The 16,941-nt window shown below is 40.8% G+C and overlaps 1 protein-coding gene across 1 annotated transcript; it reads left to right on the plus strand.

The window, feature by feature from the left end:
* Positions 2,341–13,786, plus strand: SIKE1 (suppressor of IKBKE 1). The gene is made up of 5 exons (XM_001924186.5): positions 2,341–2,591; positions 2,825–2,930; positions 4,049–4,191; positions 5,945–6,058; positions 8,795–13,786. Exons 1-5 carry the CDS (start codon positions 2,433–2,435, stop codon positions 8,894–8,896), a joined length of 624 nt encoding a protein of 207 aa, XP_001924221.1. The 5' UTR covers positions 2,341–2,432; the 3' UTR covers positions 8,897–13,786.

The raw sequence follows: 16,941 nt of genomic DNA on the forward strand, positions 1-16,941 counted from the left end.
ACTAGGAACCATGAGGTTGCAGGTTCAATCCCTGGCCTCGCTCGGTGGGTTAGGGATCTGGCCTTGCCATGAGCTGTGGTGTAGGTCAAAGATGCATCTCTGATCTGGTGTTGCTATGGCTCTGGCGTTGGCTGTGGTATAGGCTGGCGGCTACAGCTCTGATTAAACCTCTAGTCTGGGAATCTCCATATGCTGTGAGAGAGGCCCTAGAAAAGACAAAAAAAAAAAAAAAAAGGAACAAGGAATTGAGTTTCCATTGTGGCTCAGCTGATTAAGAAACTGACTAGTATCCATGAGGATGAGAGTTTGATCCCTGGCCTTGCTCAGTGGGTTAAGGATCTGGCATTACCACAAGCTCCTGTGTAGGTCACAGATGTGGCATATGATCCAGCATTGCTGTGGCTGTGATGTAAGCTGGCAGCTGCAGCTTCAATTCAACCCTTAGCCTGGGAACTTCCATATGCTGCAGGTGTGACCCTAAAACCAAAAAATGATAATAATAATTTTAAAAAGAGAAGAGAGTTTGACATACACACTTGACAAGGTAAACTAATAAAGCAATTAACAAACAGCACAAAAGTCATGCTATTCTAGTTAAATTTGTTTTCAATTAATAACTGAATTAAAATTGAAAAAATAGATAAGCAGAAAATAATGACTCCCTCTTACACACATTAAGATGGCTATTAAAACAACAACAATGACAAGAACAGGGAGCACGCTGCTGGTGAAAATGTAAAATGGTGCAGCCACCATGAAAAACAGTATGGTCAATCCTCAAAAATTTTTAAATAGAACTACCATATACCCCCAGCAATTCCACTTCTGGGTATACATTCAAAAGAACTGAAAGGAAAGACTCAAATGGGAGGCTCATACTGAGTGAAGTAACTCAGAAAGAGAACGACAAATACCATATGATATCATTTATATCTGGAATCTAATATATGGCACAAACTAACCTTTCCACAGAAAAGAAAATCATGGATTTGGAGAACAGACTTGTGGTTGCCAAGGAGGAGGGGGAGGGAGTTGGGATGGATTGGGAACTTGGGGTTAATAGATGCAGACTATTGCCTTTGGAATGGATTAGCAGTGAGATCCTGCCGTGTAGCACTGGGAACTATGTCTAGTCACTTACAATGGAGCATGATAATGTGAGAAAAAAGAATCTATATGTGTAGGTGTAACTGGGTCACCATGCTGTACAGTAGAAAATTGACAGAACACTGTAAACCAGCTATAATGAAAAAAATAAAAATCATTGCATATAAAAAAATCAAATGGGTATTTATTACATGTGTTCATAGCAGCATTATTCACAACAGCCAAAAGGTGGAAACAACCCAAGGGTCCATTAATGGGTGAATGGATGAACAAAACATGATATGTACATAAATATAGATGTAAATATAGATATCAGTTAATATTTTTGTCTTTTTTTTTTGTTTTTTTTTTTTGTCTTTTTGCCTTTTCTAGGGCCACTCCCACAGCATATGGAGGTTCCCAGGCTAGGGGTCTAATCAGGGCTGAGAGACCCTGGCCTAGCCAGAGCCACAGCAACTCGGGATCTGAGCCACGGCTGCGGCATACACCACAGCTCACAGGAACACCGGATCCTTAACCCACTAGGCAAGGCCAGGGATCAAACCCGAAACCTCATGGTTCCTAATCGGATTCGTTAACCACTGCGCCCCGACAGGAACTCCCAATATTTTTCAGTCTTAAATGGAAGGAAATTCTGCTGTACATGCATGAAGCTTGAGGACATTATGCTGAGTGAAATAAACCAGTCACGAAAATGACAGTTATGATTTACATGACTCCATTTATAAGTGGTACCTAAAGTAGTCAAATCCATAGACAGAAAATAGAAGAGTAGTTGCCAGGGGGTAGGAGGAAGGCAGAATAGGAAGTTAAAAATTTGACTGCAGAGTTCCAGTTTTGCAAGATGAAAAGAGTTCTGGAGATAGATGGTGATAACTGCACAATTTGAATGCACTTAATACTACTGAACTATGCTTCAAAAATGGTTAAGATGGTAAATTTCATGCATAATTTACCACAGCTTAAAAAAAGAAAATATTTTTAAAAGAATGACGATAACAATACACATTAATCAAAACCACAAAGGAAAGGAGAAACTTGGACTAGCCCAGCCATAACTCAACTTGACCATCAGGCCTTGCAGGAAGCCAAGGGCGAGGCAAGGGGAGGCCTCCGCCACTGGGCACATATAAAGGCTTCGGGGAAACCGCGGCTTAAAGCGGGTCACCAGCTGACCTGGCTCCACTGCGCAAGCGCTATAGGCCATCACCGAGGCGCCTTTAAACGTACCCGGAAGTGACGTCACTAACGCTGAGACAGGCTCAGGACGGATCTGAGAGGTTCCTACAGCTGACCGGCGCTGGGGCTGTGTTCCTGTGGAGGCTATGAGCTGCACCATCGAGAAGATTCTGACCGATGCTAAGACGCTACTGGAGAGGCTGCGGGAGCACGATGCTGCGGCCGAGTCGCTAGTGGACCAGTCCGCGGCGCTGCACCGGCGGGTGGCCGCTATGCGGGAGGCGGGGACAGCCCTTCCGGACCAGGTCAGGCAGAGGGTAGGGGTCCGTGCCCTCGGGTTCTGGGCACTTTAGGGGTGGAGGGTGAGATAAAGTGGGAACGCGACTTGGAATATATTCCTGGTCCCCGAGGGCAGCGGTGAAACCTTTTTGCGGGGTCGGGGATGAGAATGTTACCCTGGAACACTGCCTCCTGCGTCTTCAGTTGCATTTGCGGCTGTCTTGTTTACGGCGCGATTAGTATGTCTCTGTTTGTCCAGTATCAAGAGGATGCATCCGATATAAAGGACATGTCCAAATACAAACCTCACATTCTGCTCTCCCAAGAGAATACACAGATTAGAGACTTGCAGCAGGAAAACAGAGGTTAGTCAGGCCTTTTTGTGTAGTTATGATTTTCTCATATGCAGTAATATTTAAAGAGTTCTTGCAGAACTGACAAACCATTCATAAAGATACACATGCTGTATTGTCCAAGTCAGTACTTTTAACGGGAAAGTTGTCCTGTGCCGGCCCAGTAGCAATAAAATGTGTTACATTCCCTTTTCAAGGTCATATAACTGATTTTTTATTTACAGGCAGCTCATCAGAAAGGTGTGTAGTAGAGTTGAATACTGCATGGCTTATTAGGTGTCCCCAGATGGAGTTAATATGCTTTGTGTGTGTGTCTTTTTGTCTTTTCTAGGGCCGCACCCACGGCATATGGAGGTTCCCAGGCTAGGGGTCTAATTGGAGCTGTAGCCGCCAGCCTACATCACAGCCACAGCAATACCAGATCTGAGCCACGTCTGCTACCTACACCACAGCTCAGGGCAACCAGATCCTTAACCCTCTGAGCAAGGCCAGGGATCGAACCTGCAACTTCATGGTTCCTAGTTGGATTTGTTAACCACTCAGCCAGGAGAGGAACTCCTGGCGTTAATATCCTTAAGGGCTTAAAATTTAATTTTTAAATAATTGAAATAAACATTAAAGTTAAGATCAAAGGGGTTTTTTTATGTTCTTGTGCAAGGCGGAAGAGCTAAGTTTTATCCTCTGGTGTATATTCTTGGGCTTAATGAATACATTGCTAATGGTAGTAGTATGAATAGCTATTTGTATATCAGTTTTCAGAGGGAATTACATATACCATACACTTGTATTCTCATAGCTTTATTTTGAAGTAAACAAGCCAGGTATTTATTATTACAAGGCAGATAAGAAATAGAGGTTAAATGATTTGCTTTAAGAGTAGTAAGCTAATAACTCAAAGAACTGGACTTAAACTTATGTCTTCCAATTCCACATCCCATGACTCTATCAGTTGATGCTGCTTCTGCCTAGACAGATATTTTTCACATAGTTAAGTTTTGGGGACTTCAACACTGATTTACAACTTTGGATTCCTAATATCCCATGGAATGCCATAAACTTCCAACTGTTTGAGTGTGGCTTTAGGAGGTATCTCTCAGACATCACTGCCAAGTTTTTTTATTTTTTGATAGAGCTATGGGTTTCCTTGGAGGAACACCAGGATGCTTTGGAACTCATCATGAGCAAATACCGGAAACAGATGTTACAATTAATGGTTGCTAAAAAAGCAGTGGATGCTGAACCAGTCCTGAAAGCTCACCAGTCTCACTCTGCAGTAAGAAACTTTTGTGAAAAAATTTTAAGGGAACTGCATTTAAATCTTGAAATTGTTTTGGATTGTGTGTTCACTTTTGAAGAAAACTAAGCTGTTTTCCTTTTGTGTTTTATCACATTTGCTGTTGGTTTTAGTATATCTTTGTAAAGATATGAATAAGAAGACTGGGGAAGGTAACATTGTTAATCAACTGTACTTTAATAAAAAAAATTTTTAAAGTAAAAAAAGGTGGGTAAAGAGCTGCTCAGGGCCTTTTATTTGAGTAATTCCAAAGTTCCTCCCTCCCTCACTGAGATCTTGTTTCAAGATGTTAATGAATGCTTCGTTCTTCTACCAGACAGAATGCCAGTTAATGTTGAAGGGGCTCAGTAAATACTTGAGTGGTTATTATTGTATATTTCACTAGACTTTAAGCTCTTTGGTTGTAAGGAGCTTGAATTCCATCTATTATCTCTAACATGGTACCTGGCACATAGCAGGCAGTCTGTAAACTATACAACATCAGTATCTATACTTTAGTTACTTATGATTTAATTTGGGAGACCCAGTAATTATTCTGTTTTCTTAACATTTTCATTTTTTCTGTTATAGTTGATTTACACAGTACTTGCTCATAAGTTTGTGGAGTGTTTCACAGTTCTCATTGTATATTCACATGTACTATATCATTTAATACATGATATAGTATGTATTACTATATCTCACTCTTTGCTGCAGTGGAATTTCTGGAAGATAAGTTTCATCTTAGATTCCACTGAAAACATTTTACTGACTTTAGTTAAAAAACTCAGAGGAAATGGGTGTTTTGGGGGGGTTGTTTTTTTGTTTGTTTGTTTGTCTTTTTGCCTTTTTTAGAGCTGCTCCTGTGGCATATGGAGGTTCCCAGGCTAGGGGTTGAATTGGAGCTGTAGCCACCAGCCTACACCAGAGCCACAGCAACACGGGATCCAAGCTGCATCTGCGACCTACACCACAGCTCAGGGCAATGCCAAATCCTTACCCCACTGAGCAAGGCCAGGGATCGAACCCTCATCCTCATGGTTCCTAGTCAGATTCGTTAATCACTGAGCCACAACGGGAACTCTGAAAATAGGTATTTTAAATATGCAAATGGCTTTCATCTGGACAAAATAATAATCTGTAATCCAGAAGCAAAAACTTGAACCTTGAAGGAGACAGAATTTAGTTTATATTAAAAACTTGCTGGGAGTTCCCTTTGTGGCTTAGGGGTTAACAAACTCAACTAGGATTCATGAGGATGTGGGTTCGATCCTTGGCCTCACTCGGCATTGCTGTGGCTCTGGTGTAGCTTGGCAGCTGAAGCTCCGATTGGACCCCTAGCCTGGGAATTTCCATATGCCGTGGGTGCAAGCCTAAAAAGCCAAAAACAAAGCAAAACAAAACTTGCTAAGAGATGTGACCAAAGATACAATAAGATACCTTGGAATGTGGTAAGTTTGGTGCCAATAAAAATATTTGAATTTAAGTTAAATAGCCATTTAGAGATACTCTCCAACATGCAATGAGTGTTTAGACCAGAATCGATTTTCTGGAAACAAATTACCTGTGAATATCACAAGGTAACTTTATTGTGGCTTTATCTCTGAGGACTGAGATTATAGTGAAACTTCTGTGTAAGCTCTGTAACATAGATTAAGTGAACTTTTAACATCATAGTGCACATGTTCTCATGAACTTCCTATCTGTAAAAAAAGATGACTTTTCCACCTTTTTTTTTTTAATATCATCACAGGAAATTGAGAGTCAGATTGACAGAATCTGTGAAATGGGAGAAGTGATGAGGAAAGCAGTTCAGATGGATGATGACCAATTTTGTAAGATTCAGGAAAAACTAGCACAATTAGAGGTAAAATTGTTGCTATTTTAGGTTCACAATATTTTTTGTTGTTATTGTTTGGTGGGGGTTTGGGTTGTTGGAGATTTGTGTGTGTGTTGTTTTTGTGTGTGTGTGTGTGTGTCTTTTTGCCTTTTCTAGGGCCGCTTCCTAGAGGTTCCCAGGCTAGAGGTCTAATCAGAGCTGTAGCCAATGACCTACCTCACAGCCACAGCAGTGTGGGATCCGAGCTGCGTCTGCAACCTACACCACAGCTCACGGCAATGCCGGATCATTAACCCACTGAGCAAGGCCAGGGATCGAACCTGCAGTCTCATGGTTCCTAGTCGGATTTGTTAACCACTGCGCCACGACGGGAACTCCTGTGTGTGTTTTTTAATGGAAGCACCTGTGGCATATGGAAGTTCCCAAGCCAGGGACTGAATCTGAGCCCCAGCTCCAACCTATACCACAGCTGCAGCAATTCCAGATCCTTTAACCCACCATACCAGGCCAGGGATCAAACACATGCCTCCACAGCAACTCAGACTGCTAAAGTTGGATTTTTAACCTTCTTCACCCCAGCGGGAACTCCAGGTTCACAATAATTTAGGGAGTTTTTAGAGTCTGGAAGGTATGTCTTCACTGTCCTATCACTGCAGTGTATTGATGTTTTCTCTGTGCTCTGATTTAAAATTAAAGCACATCTCCTGGGAGTTCCCATTGTAGCACAGCGGAAATGAGTCTGACTAGTATCCATAAGGATGTGGCCTCGCTCAGTGGGTTAAGGTTCCAGCATTGCTGTGAGCTGTGATGTAGGTCCCAGGCATGGCTCAGATTCTGTGTGGCTGTGGCTGTGGTGTAAGCTGGCAGCTGTAGCCCCGATTCGACCCCTAGCCTGGGAACTTCCATATGCCATGGGTGTAGCCATAAAAAAAAAAAAAAAAAAGCACATCTTCCTTACCCTTTTCATGAAAGGAAATGTAATCAGCAGCAAACTGAAGATGCCAAGTATGTATTGGCTAGAAATTGAGATGTCACATCAGGAGGGCAGAGAGAGGACAAGGGACAGATTACATGTAAGCAAAAAATCCCTCATCTGCTGCAAAAAGATTTCAAATAGATAATGTCTAATATTTTGATTAAGATGGGAATAATTTACAAAGAAGAGCCTGGGATGTTAGTGTTCCCGTAAAATGGTTAAGCAACAATGTTGTAATAGATGACTTAAATGTTCCTTATTACAGGGTGCTGTCATGGACCTTTGACGAATATGAGCAAGAAAAAGATAGGGTCCCTGCTCAGAACCTGATGAAAGGAATTGTACTAGTACTTGTTTTGGTACAAAATGGTATATAAATGCTAAAAGAGAGACACAGGGTATTGAGGGAAGCACTTTGTATGGCAAAAGTGTTAATGAGCATGGGCTCTAACCCTTAGTGAAACCTGAAAATGCTGTGGTTTACTTAGAATTTCCTGCTGAGAGAATAAGGGTGAAGAGTGCAAGCGGCCCTATCTGAAAATCAAAGGGAGTGACAAGGTCCCAAGTAGGAACTAGGAGTTAGTTAAAATGATAGAATGACCTTGTCTACATCCCTAATTTATCTTAGTTATGGAAACAGGCCTAAGGAAATGTGTGACACATTTTACTTAATACTTTTTGTTTTTCTTTTTCTTTTTTTGCTTTTTAGGCATATGGAAGTTCCCAGGCTAGGGGTCAAATCAGAGCTACAGCTGCCTGCCTACACCAGATCCGAGCTGCATCTGCGCCCTACACCACAGCTCACGGCAATGCTGGATCCTTAATCCACTGAGCGAGGCCAGGGATCGAACTGCAACCTCATGGTTCCTAGTCGGATTCATTTCCGCTGTGCCACAACAGAACTCCTACTTAATACTTTTAATGCTGACAAACATGGGTATTGGATTGAGGCCCCAGCAATATGACATCTGAGTTTGAACAAGTTTTGGGACTTCTGTAAGCCACAGTGTCCTCATCTCAAAGAGAACACAGACATAGGCAATGGTACCTACCCTCTGTGTTGTATGAGATGATGTATGCAGGATGTCCATGCAGTACCTTGCTATGTGCCCGATAATTCTGCTCCGCATTTCCTTCCTTTCTCCAAAACTGTCGGACATCTAGGAGAGAAAATTGAGCAGAATGAAAGTGTTGTTAGGAATTGAAGAGATAAAAGAAACAAAAGTAAAACTTGTGGGAACTATGAAGAGTTTGACAACCAGTCAGTTCCTGAAGTGGAGAGGGACCTTGTTTTTTCCTTGTAGTCCTAACACATGGCATATAGAACTTACTCAAATTCTTAAATGAATTTTAAAAAATAGTATTTTAGGAAATTCTCAGTTCTTTTGTTTCCTCGAAACTTTTAAAATATTTAAAACAATATGCTTTCTGGAGTCCTGTTGTGGCACAGCAGAAACAAACCCAACTAATATCCATGAGGACACGGGTTCAATCCCTGGCCTCACTCAGTGGGTCAAGGATCCGGTGTTGCCATGAGCTGTGGTGTAGGTCATAGACGTGGCTCAGATCCAGCGTTGCTGTGGCTGTGGCGTAGGCCGGCAGCTGCAGCTCCCACTTGACCTCTAGCCTGGAAACTTGCATATGCCACGGGTGCAGCCTGGAAAAAAAAAAAAAAAAAAGGAAAAAAAATAACAATATGCTTTCTGTTTCAGGGCCAAAACAATGTGTTCTGATAACAGTTTGACAGTCAAAATACCTGACATTAACAATGTACTTTTTTTTTCCAGCTTGAAAATAAGGAACTTCGAGAGTTACTGTCCATCAGCAGTGAGTCTCTTCAGGTCAGGAAGGACAATTCAATGGACACTACTTCCCAAGCCATCAAATAATTCAGCTTCTGAATGACAGCTGGAGATTGTTTATTAAGGAAAGAAGTTATTATCTCTCTATTCTAGTGTTGTCCATTTAGTGTCTTGCCTCAGACTTGATTTAATGTTGATTAAATGTATCAAGTGGCATTTTAGAATTCACAGTCAAAAGTTCTGTCCACAGAACAGTTTTTGGGTGAAACACACTGAGTTTCACCATTCCTTTCTCTAAGAGACTATTAATTTTCATATCTGGGACCTCAATTTATATAAACTGTGTTTTCAGTTCATTTTTGTTCTTTCATATCTCTGAAACTTAGAGCATTTTGTTAAAAGCCAGTGCTTTTATTCTATATAGGCTTATAAATTACAATTCTAAAAAATTTAAAGAGAGAGTTCCCATCATGGCTCAGCGGGTTAAGAACCCAACTAGTATCCATAAGGATGCAGATTCGATCCCTGGCCTCACTCAGTGGGTTAAGGATCCGGCTTTGCCATTAGCTGTGGTGTAGGCCACAGATGTGGCTTGGATCTGGGGTTCCTGTGACTGTGGTTTAGGCCAGAAGCTACAGTCCATTTTGACTCCTAGCCTGTGAACTTCCATATGCCACAGGTATAGCCCTAAAAAGAAAAAAAAAATTTAAGAGATTAGCTTTATAAATCTATTTGGCATAAACCTGGATTTTTTTTTTCCATTTGAGAAGAGTAATACAATTCCAGAGAAGTAGATTGCCAAATTTTCTGATTTGTAATGTCATTCATTCACCTTTTATGAAGTTTTAGGTCTCTCTGGTGCTAAGAGCTGCCATTTTATGGCCTGGTGTCTTTTAATTTGAAAGAACCTATTGCTAGTATCCAGGAAACATACTTGAAAATCAGTCAACTATTTTTTTCTAGTGGTGGTATAACCATTGTATTGTTCAAAGAATGCTGAGAAATTTGTCCTGTGTATGTGTGTACGCATACGTGTGCTCTTAGTTCAGATGCTATAAGTATGTTTTATTTATTCTATTAGATGTTAGGAGTCAATTTTTTAATTTTGTCCTACCAGGAAATCTTTAACTTGGGTAGTTACCCAGTGTGAAGAACATATAATAGGTTTATTCACATCATAGTTCTTAGGTACTACATTCTACAGTTCAGTTTATATGTACCTTCTATTTTATAATTAAGAACCATCACTTATTTGGATGTTATTCATTACTAGTATTAGTAGTCCTGTCATCTTTTTAGATCCATTTTTCACATGGAAACAAAGTTTTCTCACCTAATGAGTTATTATATTCATAGTGTTGTGTGAACAACAAAGCAGTGTTGAGATTCAGATGCTAATTGATCAGCTAGGGTCACCCATCAGTTCATTCTCCCATCTCGGTTTAACTCATTTTACAAATCATTTCATGTAATACTCAGTTTACAAATCATTTCATGTAATACTACCGATTTAGGTTTGCCCAAAAATAATTGAAATAATGAATGATAAATTTGTCAATATTTTCCTGTAACACTAAGCACTATACTGCTTGGGAGAGACAGTTTTTGGTTAGTGCTTTATGTGATGTAAACTTTCCTTTGTACTGTCATAAAAGTTAACTCCAATTAAAACAAAATTTCTCCAAGATATCCTAAATACATCTGATTCCAGTAATATTAATGGCCTATGTCGACAGTGGTAGGCTGTAATGAATCAGTCTAAGTCATTTTAGAATTTGTCAACTTTGTATTCAAAGTCCTGTAGAGAATTTGAAAAATTTCCTAAGAGTATATAAACTTTCAGTCTAGCCATTTGCCTTGACATATATGCCCTAAGTGCCACTGTATGTACCCCAGTTCCATTCAGGAGGCATGTACCCTGTAACATTTGTCAGCTGCCATGGCCAGTTTTTGGCGAAAATGATAATGTGATCAGATGGCCTATGAAAGTATAGCATAGTGTCCTTTTATCTCCTTTATATTCCTTTAGAGTTGTTTGTAAAGTTCTTTCCATCTCAGATATCAGAATAAATCTATATGTTAACTTTTCCCCCTGGCAAATCAAAAGCTCGAAGCATGAGTCTCAAGAGCTCTTAGCACCCTATATAATATAAATTCTAGCTGGTGTTACTATGAAAATAGTGTGTAGTTAGAAGATTGAAGTGGGGAAGGAATGTTCTTGACTTTGGTTTGAGTGGGTATTAAAGTTTCTTTTGCAGTGGATGATGGAACTTCACTGATTTGCAAAATTTTAATTAAAACTTAACTTTTTAATAAAAGTCTAATTTTGAGACTATCAGCTAGTTTTACTCCATAATGAGTCTAATTATTAGAAAGTGCAAAGGTTTATTTTTCACCTAAAAAGCAACCTGTCAGGTAGACAGGGATTGTCATAAATATTTTGTAATTAGCACAGTGTATCCAACAGTAAAACTACAAGTAATTGTTTCTGAACAATCTTTTAGAGATTTCCTCATGGTTATTATGGTTAGAAATCATAAATTATATGATTACAAGTCAAATTACAAAATTAAAACATTTTGGAAGTATTGCAGTATTCCTCAAAATGTGGTTTACTGACCTACTGAAATCGAAGTTTGAGGATGGAATCTAGAAACTTGTGGTTTTTGCTTTTGGGTTTTTTTTTTTGCCTTTTCTAGGGCCGCTCCCGCATATGGAGGTTTGCAGGCTAGGGGATCTAATTGGAGCTGTAGCCACTGACCTATGCCAGAGCCACAGCAACGTGGGATCCGAGCCACGTCTGTGACCTACACCACAGCTCATGGCAATGCCGGATCCTTAACCCACTGAGCAAGGCCAGGGATTGAACCCGCTACCTTATGGTTCCTAGTCAGATTTGTTAACCACTGCGCCACGACAGGAACTCCAGAACTTGTGTTTTAATAATCATCCCAGGTAACTTCTAAAGACACTAGTTTGAGTTAGGAATTTCATAAAGGAGAGGTAGACATTGACAGTGTTTTCAAAGAAAAATCTTCTGGTAGAGGAGGCAAATAATGTGATAACTCCAGTATAAGGATGCATAGAGTACAGAGTAGGGTCTATTTACAACTTGAGAATCCAACAGAGAAAAAAAAAAAAAAAGGGTAGGAGAACTAGAAAGCTTGGTGCTTTTAGTTATTATATAATCTTCATTTCAACCATACCTTCATATACCCAGACACAAGGAGGTTATTTTTCCAAACTGAAACCAAAATTCACACCCAGTCTTTTAAACATATTCTTAACCATTAAGCTGAGATTCCTTTGTGCCAAGTACTGTTCAGAGAGTTCAAGTGGTTCTTGATTAATCTTTAAAATTTTTTTATTAGTAGTGCAAAAGAAATACCACAGCCCATATATTAGAAAATATCAAATTTAATAGTCTTAACTAATAAGACATAGTTGTCATCTGTTTTCTAGAATGGTTCAGCTAAAAGTATGCGTGTATGTGCAACTGAAAGAACAATGCTTAATCAGTGGTCCTTACTACATACAGGAAAGGGTGTGGTTCTGGCTTTCAGATCTGCCTTCTTACCATGTTGTTTTTCATCCTTCATGATTTTCTGGCTGCAAGAAGGTTGCTGCTGTGCCAGATGTCATATCCGTGTTCCAGGCAGGAAAAAAAGGGGGGGAATGCCAGCCGCATGTATTGTTTTTTATGTGACTCAGGCAGATTTCCCCTTATCTTGTTTGCCTGACCTATTGAATGGTCACTTCTAGCAGTAAAGGAGGCTGAGTACATAGCTGCACCAAATAAAATCACTCTTCTAATACCGAAGAGGAAAGAGTATTGAGAAAGCAACTAATAATATCTGACACGTCTTTTTTTTTTTTTTTTTTTTTGTCTTTTTTAGGGCCACACCCACGGCATGTGGAGGTTCCCAGGCTTGGGGTCTGCCAGAGCTGTAGCTGCCAGCCTACATCACAGCCACAGCAATGCCATATCTGAGCCGCATCTGCAATCTACACCACAGCTCACGGCAACGCTGGATCCTTAACCCACTGAGCAAGGCCAGGGATCAAACCTGCAACCTCATGATTCCTAGTCAGATTCATTTCCTCTGCACCACGATGGGAACTCCCTCACACAAGTCTTCTTATATTGAATAGTTCTTAACAAGTGTTAAGTGTTAGCTGAAGGACCATGTAGATATTGAGTGGCCAAAAAATGGGCTTGAGGAAAACATCCATCATTTCTTTTTTTGCTGCCCATTATCCTAACCTCTGTATTTAAGGAATCCCTTACCTAATGAGGCAGAATCTCCCTCCTTCCTAAAAAATTTGAAAGTGTCAGATATTTGTTTTCCCAGCCTCTTTGCAGCCAGAAAAAGTACCTCTTTGTCCTAAAAGTTAGTGATACAAAGAAGCAGGGAACTATGCAGAATTCTTTTGAGTAAAGGCAGTGGTGTACACTGGCTACTACATCCAGCTCTACAGAAGAGCAGCACAAGTGGCTTTACTGATAACTTTCAGTTTCCAGTGTCATCAGAGTCAATAGTGTAAGCTGCAGTGTTTCTGCCCAACAGTGGACACAGTGGGATCTTCACTGAAGCAGTTACCTGAAGTGATTAGAGCCTGCATAGCATTTACATTGTGGTTTTCTGGCTGTTCAGAGATCCTGAGAATTACTAGCTTTTAATAAAATCAGTTTTTGTTAAAATTAACCTGAATCACCTATAATTAAGAATTCTGATAAACATAATTTAAAAAACAACCATGCAAATATAAATTTTGCCAACACTTTATGCGTAAATTTGTACGTATATTTTAATGTAACTTTTGACATTTATAAAAGGATAAATGTGGAATTCTTTTGTGGCAGCAGCTTGGGTTACTGCCGTGGCACTGCTTCAATCCTCAGCCAGAGAACTTACACATGCTTTCAGGTGTGGCCAGACCAAAAAAAAAAAAAAAAAAAAAAAAAAAAAAAAAAGGATAAATGTGACAAGCAAATTATCCAGCATGACAATAATTCATCACCTAATTTAAGAATTAAACATTACCCACACACTGCATTTGTTCGAGCTCCTCTCCTCACTCTCCCTACCCCCTGCTTCCTCTTTTTAATAGTTTTTTAAAAAGACCTGAAAATATGTCTGTAACCCTAAAGTAGCATTTTTTTAGGGTTTTTTTTTTTTTTTTTTGAGCTCTATGAAAATGGTATCAGACTGTATAGTGGTCTATGGTGACTTGATTTTTTTCACTCTTCATTATGTTTCTAAGATTCATTTTGTTGTATAATTGTCATTAATTTTCATTGATGTACAAGATCTCATGTGACTACAATAGATTGTTAAGGGATGCATACATATAAAATAATAAATTATACATTTTAAAAAATCCTTTGCTAGTATCTGACTTCTAATTTTATTTTATTTTTTATGGCCACACTCACAGCATATAAAAGTTCCCAGGCCAGGGATTGAATCCCAGCCACAGATGTGAGCTGTGCAGCAGCTGCAACAATGCTTTATTCTTTAACCCACTATGCCGGGCCAGGGATCAAATCCTCACCTCCGCAGTGACCCGAGCCACTACAGTTGAATTCTTAACCTATTGTGCCACTTTGGAAACTCCCTGACTTCTAATTTTTAATTCTCCCTTCACCTGCCTCATTGACACATTTCACTGTAATGTGTTGTATTAGACACATTTCACTGTAAGCAGTTGTATTTCATATTCTGCAGTTATTTCACTTGCAGTTGTCTTATGGCAGTTTTCAGAGTGAATTAAAGAGTTTTGTTTTTTGTGGGGTATTTTTTGTCTTTTTTAGGGCTGCACCCGCAGCACATGGAGGTTCCCAGGCTAGGGGTCTAATAGGAGCTGTAGCTGCTGGCCTATGCCAGAGCCACAGCAACACGGGATTCGAGCCATGTCTGTAACCTACACCACAGCTCACAGCAATGCTGGATCCTTAACCCACTGAGTGAGGCCAGGGATCGAACCTGAAACCTCATGATCCCTAGTCAGATTCGTTAACCACTGAGTCACGATGGGAACTCCCAAATTAAAGACTATTATCCACTAAAATAGTGGAAAGCAAATAATGCTTTTTCTTTTGCCACTCTCCAAGAATGCTAATAGGAGGTGGAACCTTCAGAGCTTCCGTGAATTACAATTCACTCATTATTTCATCTAACCTCCTAGAAATGGATTTCTGTATGTCACTGATCCTAAAGTTCGTTTTTATTTCACATTTTGTCTTTGAAGTTGGGGGTATGACTTAACACATGTAGGGATTGTGATCTGGCTTTTGGGGGGTTTTTTGTTTGTTTGTTTTTTAGAGCCACACCCATGGCACATGGAAGTTCCCAGGCTAGGGATTGAATCAGAGCTACAGCTGCCAGCCTACACCAGAGCTGTAGGAACACGGGATCGGAGCCGGAGCCACATCTGCAACCTACACCACAGCTCACTGCAGCTCTGGATCCTTAACCCACTGAGCAAGGCCAGGGATCAATACATCCTCAAGAATACTAGTCAGATTCGTTTTCCCTGAGCCACAATGGGAACTCCTGGTCTGGCTCATTCTAAGCATAAGCACAACTGGTTTGCGTTCCTGGTGTGTGACTAGACAAAGACAAGGTCTTGATATTTCAGTTAAAAAACTAAGGACTGGGGAGTTTCTGTCGTGGCACAGCAACGATGAATCTGATTAGGAACCACGAGGTTGTGGGTTCAATCCCTGGCCGCCCTCAGTGGGTTAAGGATCCAGCATTGCTGTGAGCTGTGGTGTAGGTCACAGACTCTGCTCAGATCTGATGTTGCTGTGGCTGTGGGGTAGGCCGGCAGCTGTAGTTCCAATTGGACCCATAGCCTAGGAACTCCCATGTGCCACTGGTGCAGCCCTAAAAAGCAAAATAAAATAAGAACTATTAGAGAAAAGAATGGGGGTTTAGCTGTTTTTTTGGTGACCTTTACATTAACACATAAAATCAGGAGTGCCAGCATAAGAACTTGGAGTATGACTGTATTAGCTTTATCTTACTATGTAACAAATCACCACAAATATAGCAGTTTAAAGCAGCACCCATTTTGGAGTTCCTGTTGTGGCTCAGTGGTTAACGAATCCGACTAGGAACCATGAGGTTGCGGTTCAATCCCTGCCCTTGCTCAGTGGGTTGAGGATTCGGCATTGCCGTGAGCTGTGGTGTAGGTTGCAGACACGGCTCGGATCCTGCATTTCTGTGGCTCTGGTGTAGGCTGGTGGCTACAGCTCCAATTAGACCCCTAGCCTGGGAACCTGCATATGCCGCAGGAGCGGCCCTAGACAAGGCAAAAAGACAAAAAAAAAAAAAAAAAAAAAAAAAGAAAGCATCCATTTATTATCTTAAATTCTGTAAGTCAGAAGTCCATGCAGGGCTCATCTGTGTTGTCAGGCTCTCATAAGACTGAAAACAAGGTGTCAGCTGAGGGTAGCATCTCATCCGAGGGTCTGGACATTCTCCCAACCTCACACGGTTGGCAAAATTTATTTCCCTGCAGATGTAAAACTAAGAGGCCTTCAAGGCCAATAGGAGATCATCTCTCTGACTTACCTTGTCTCATCTCTAGCCTCCCTTTTTTTTTTTTTAACAATTTTATCTATTTTTTTTTTTTTGTCTTTTTGCCTTTTCTAGGGCCACTCCCATGGCATATGGAGGTTCCCAGTTTAGGGGTCTAATTGGAACTGCAGCCGCCGGCCTACACCAGAGCCACAGCAATGAGGGATCCAAGTCAGGTCCACAACCTACCCCACAGCTCACAGCAACACCAGATCCTTAACCCACTGAGCAAGGCAGGGATCGAAGCTGAGACCTCATGGTTCCTAGTCGGATTTATTAACCACTGAGCCACGACGGGAACTCCTCTTTTGTCTTTTTAGGGCCACACCTATGGCATATGGAGGTTCCCAGGCTAGGGGTCAAATCGGAGCTACAGCTGCCAGCCTATACCACAGCAACACCAGATCCGAGCCAAACTCACAACCTACACCACAGCTCACTGCAACGCCAGATCCTTAACCCACTGAGTGAGGCCAGAGATTGAACCCGCAACCTCATGTTTCCTAGTTGGATTCGTTTGCGCCATGCCACCCCACAACCCCTAAA

The sequence above is a fragment of the Sus scrofa genome, chromosome 4 (assembly GCF_000003025.6).
Source record: "Sus scrofa isolate TJ Tabasco breed Duroc chromosome 4, Sscrofa11.1, whole genome shotgun sequence".
NCBI lineage: Eukaryota > Metazoa > Chordata > Mammalia > Artiodactyla > Suidae > Sus > Sus scrofa.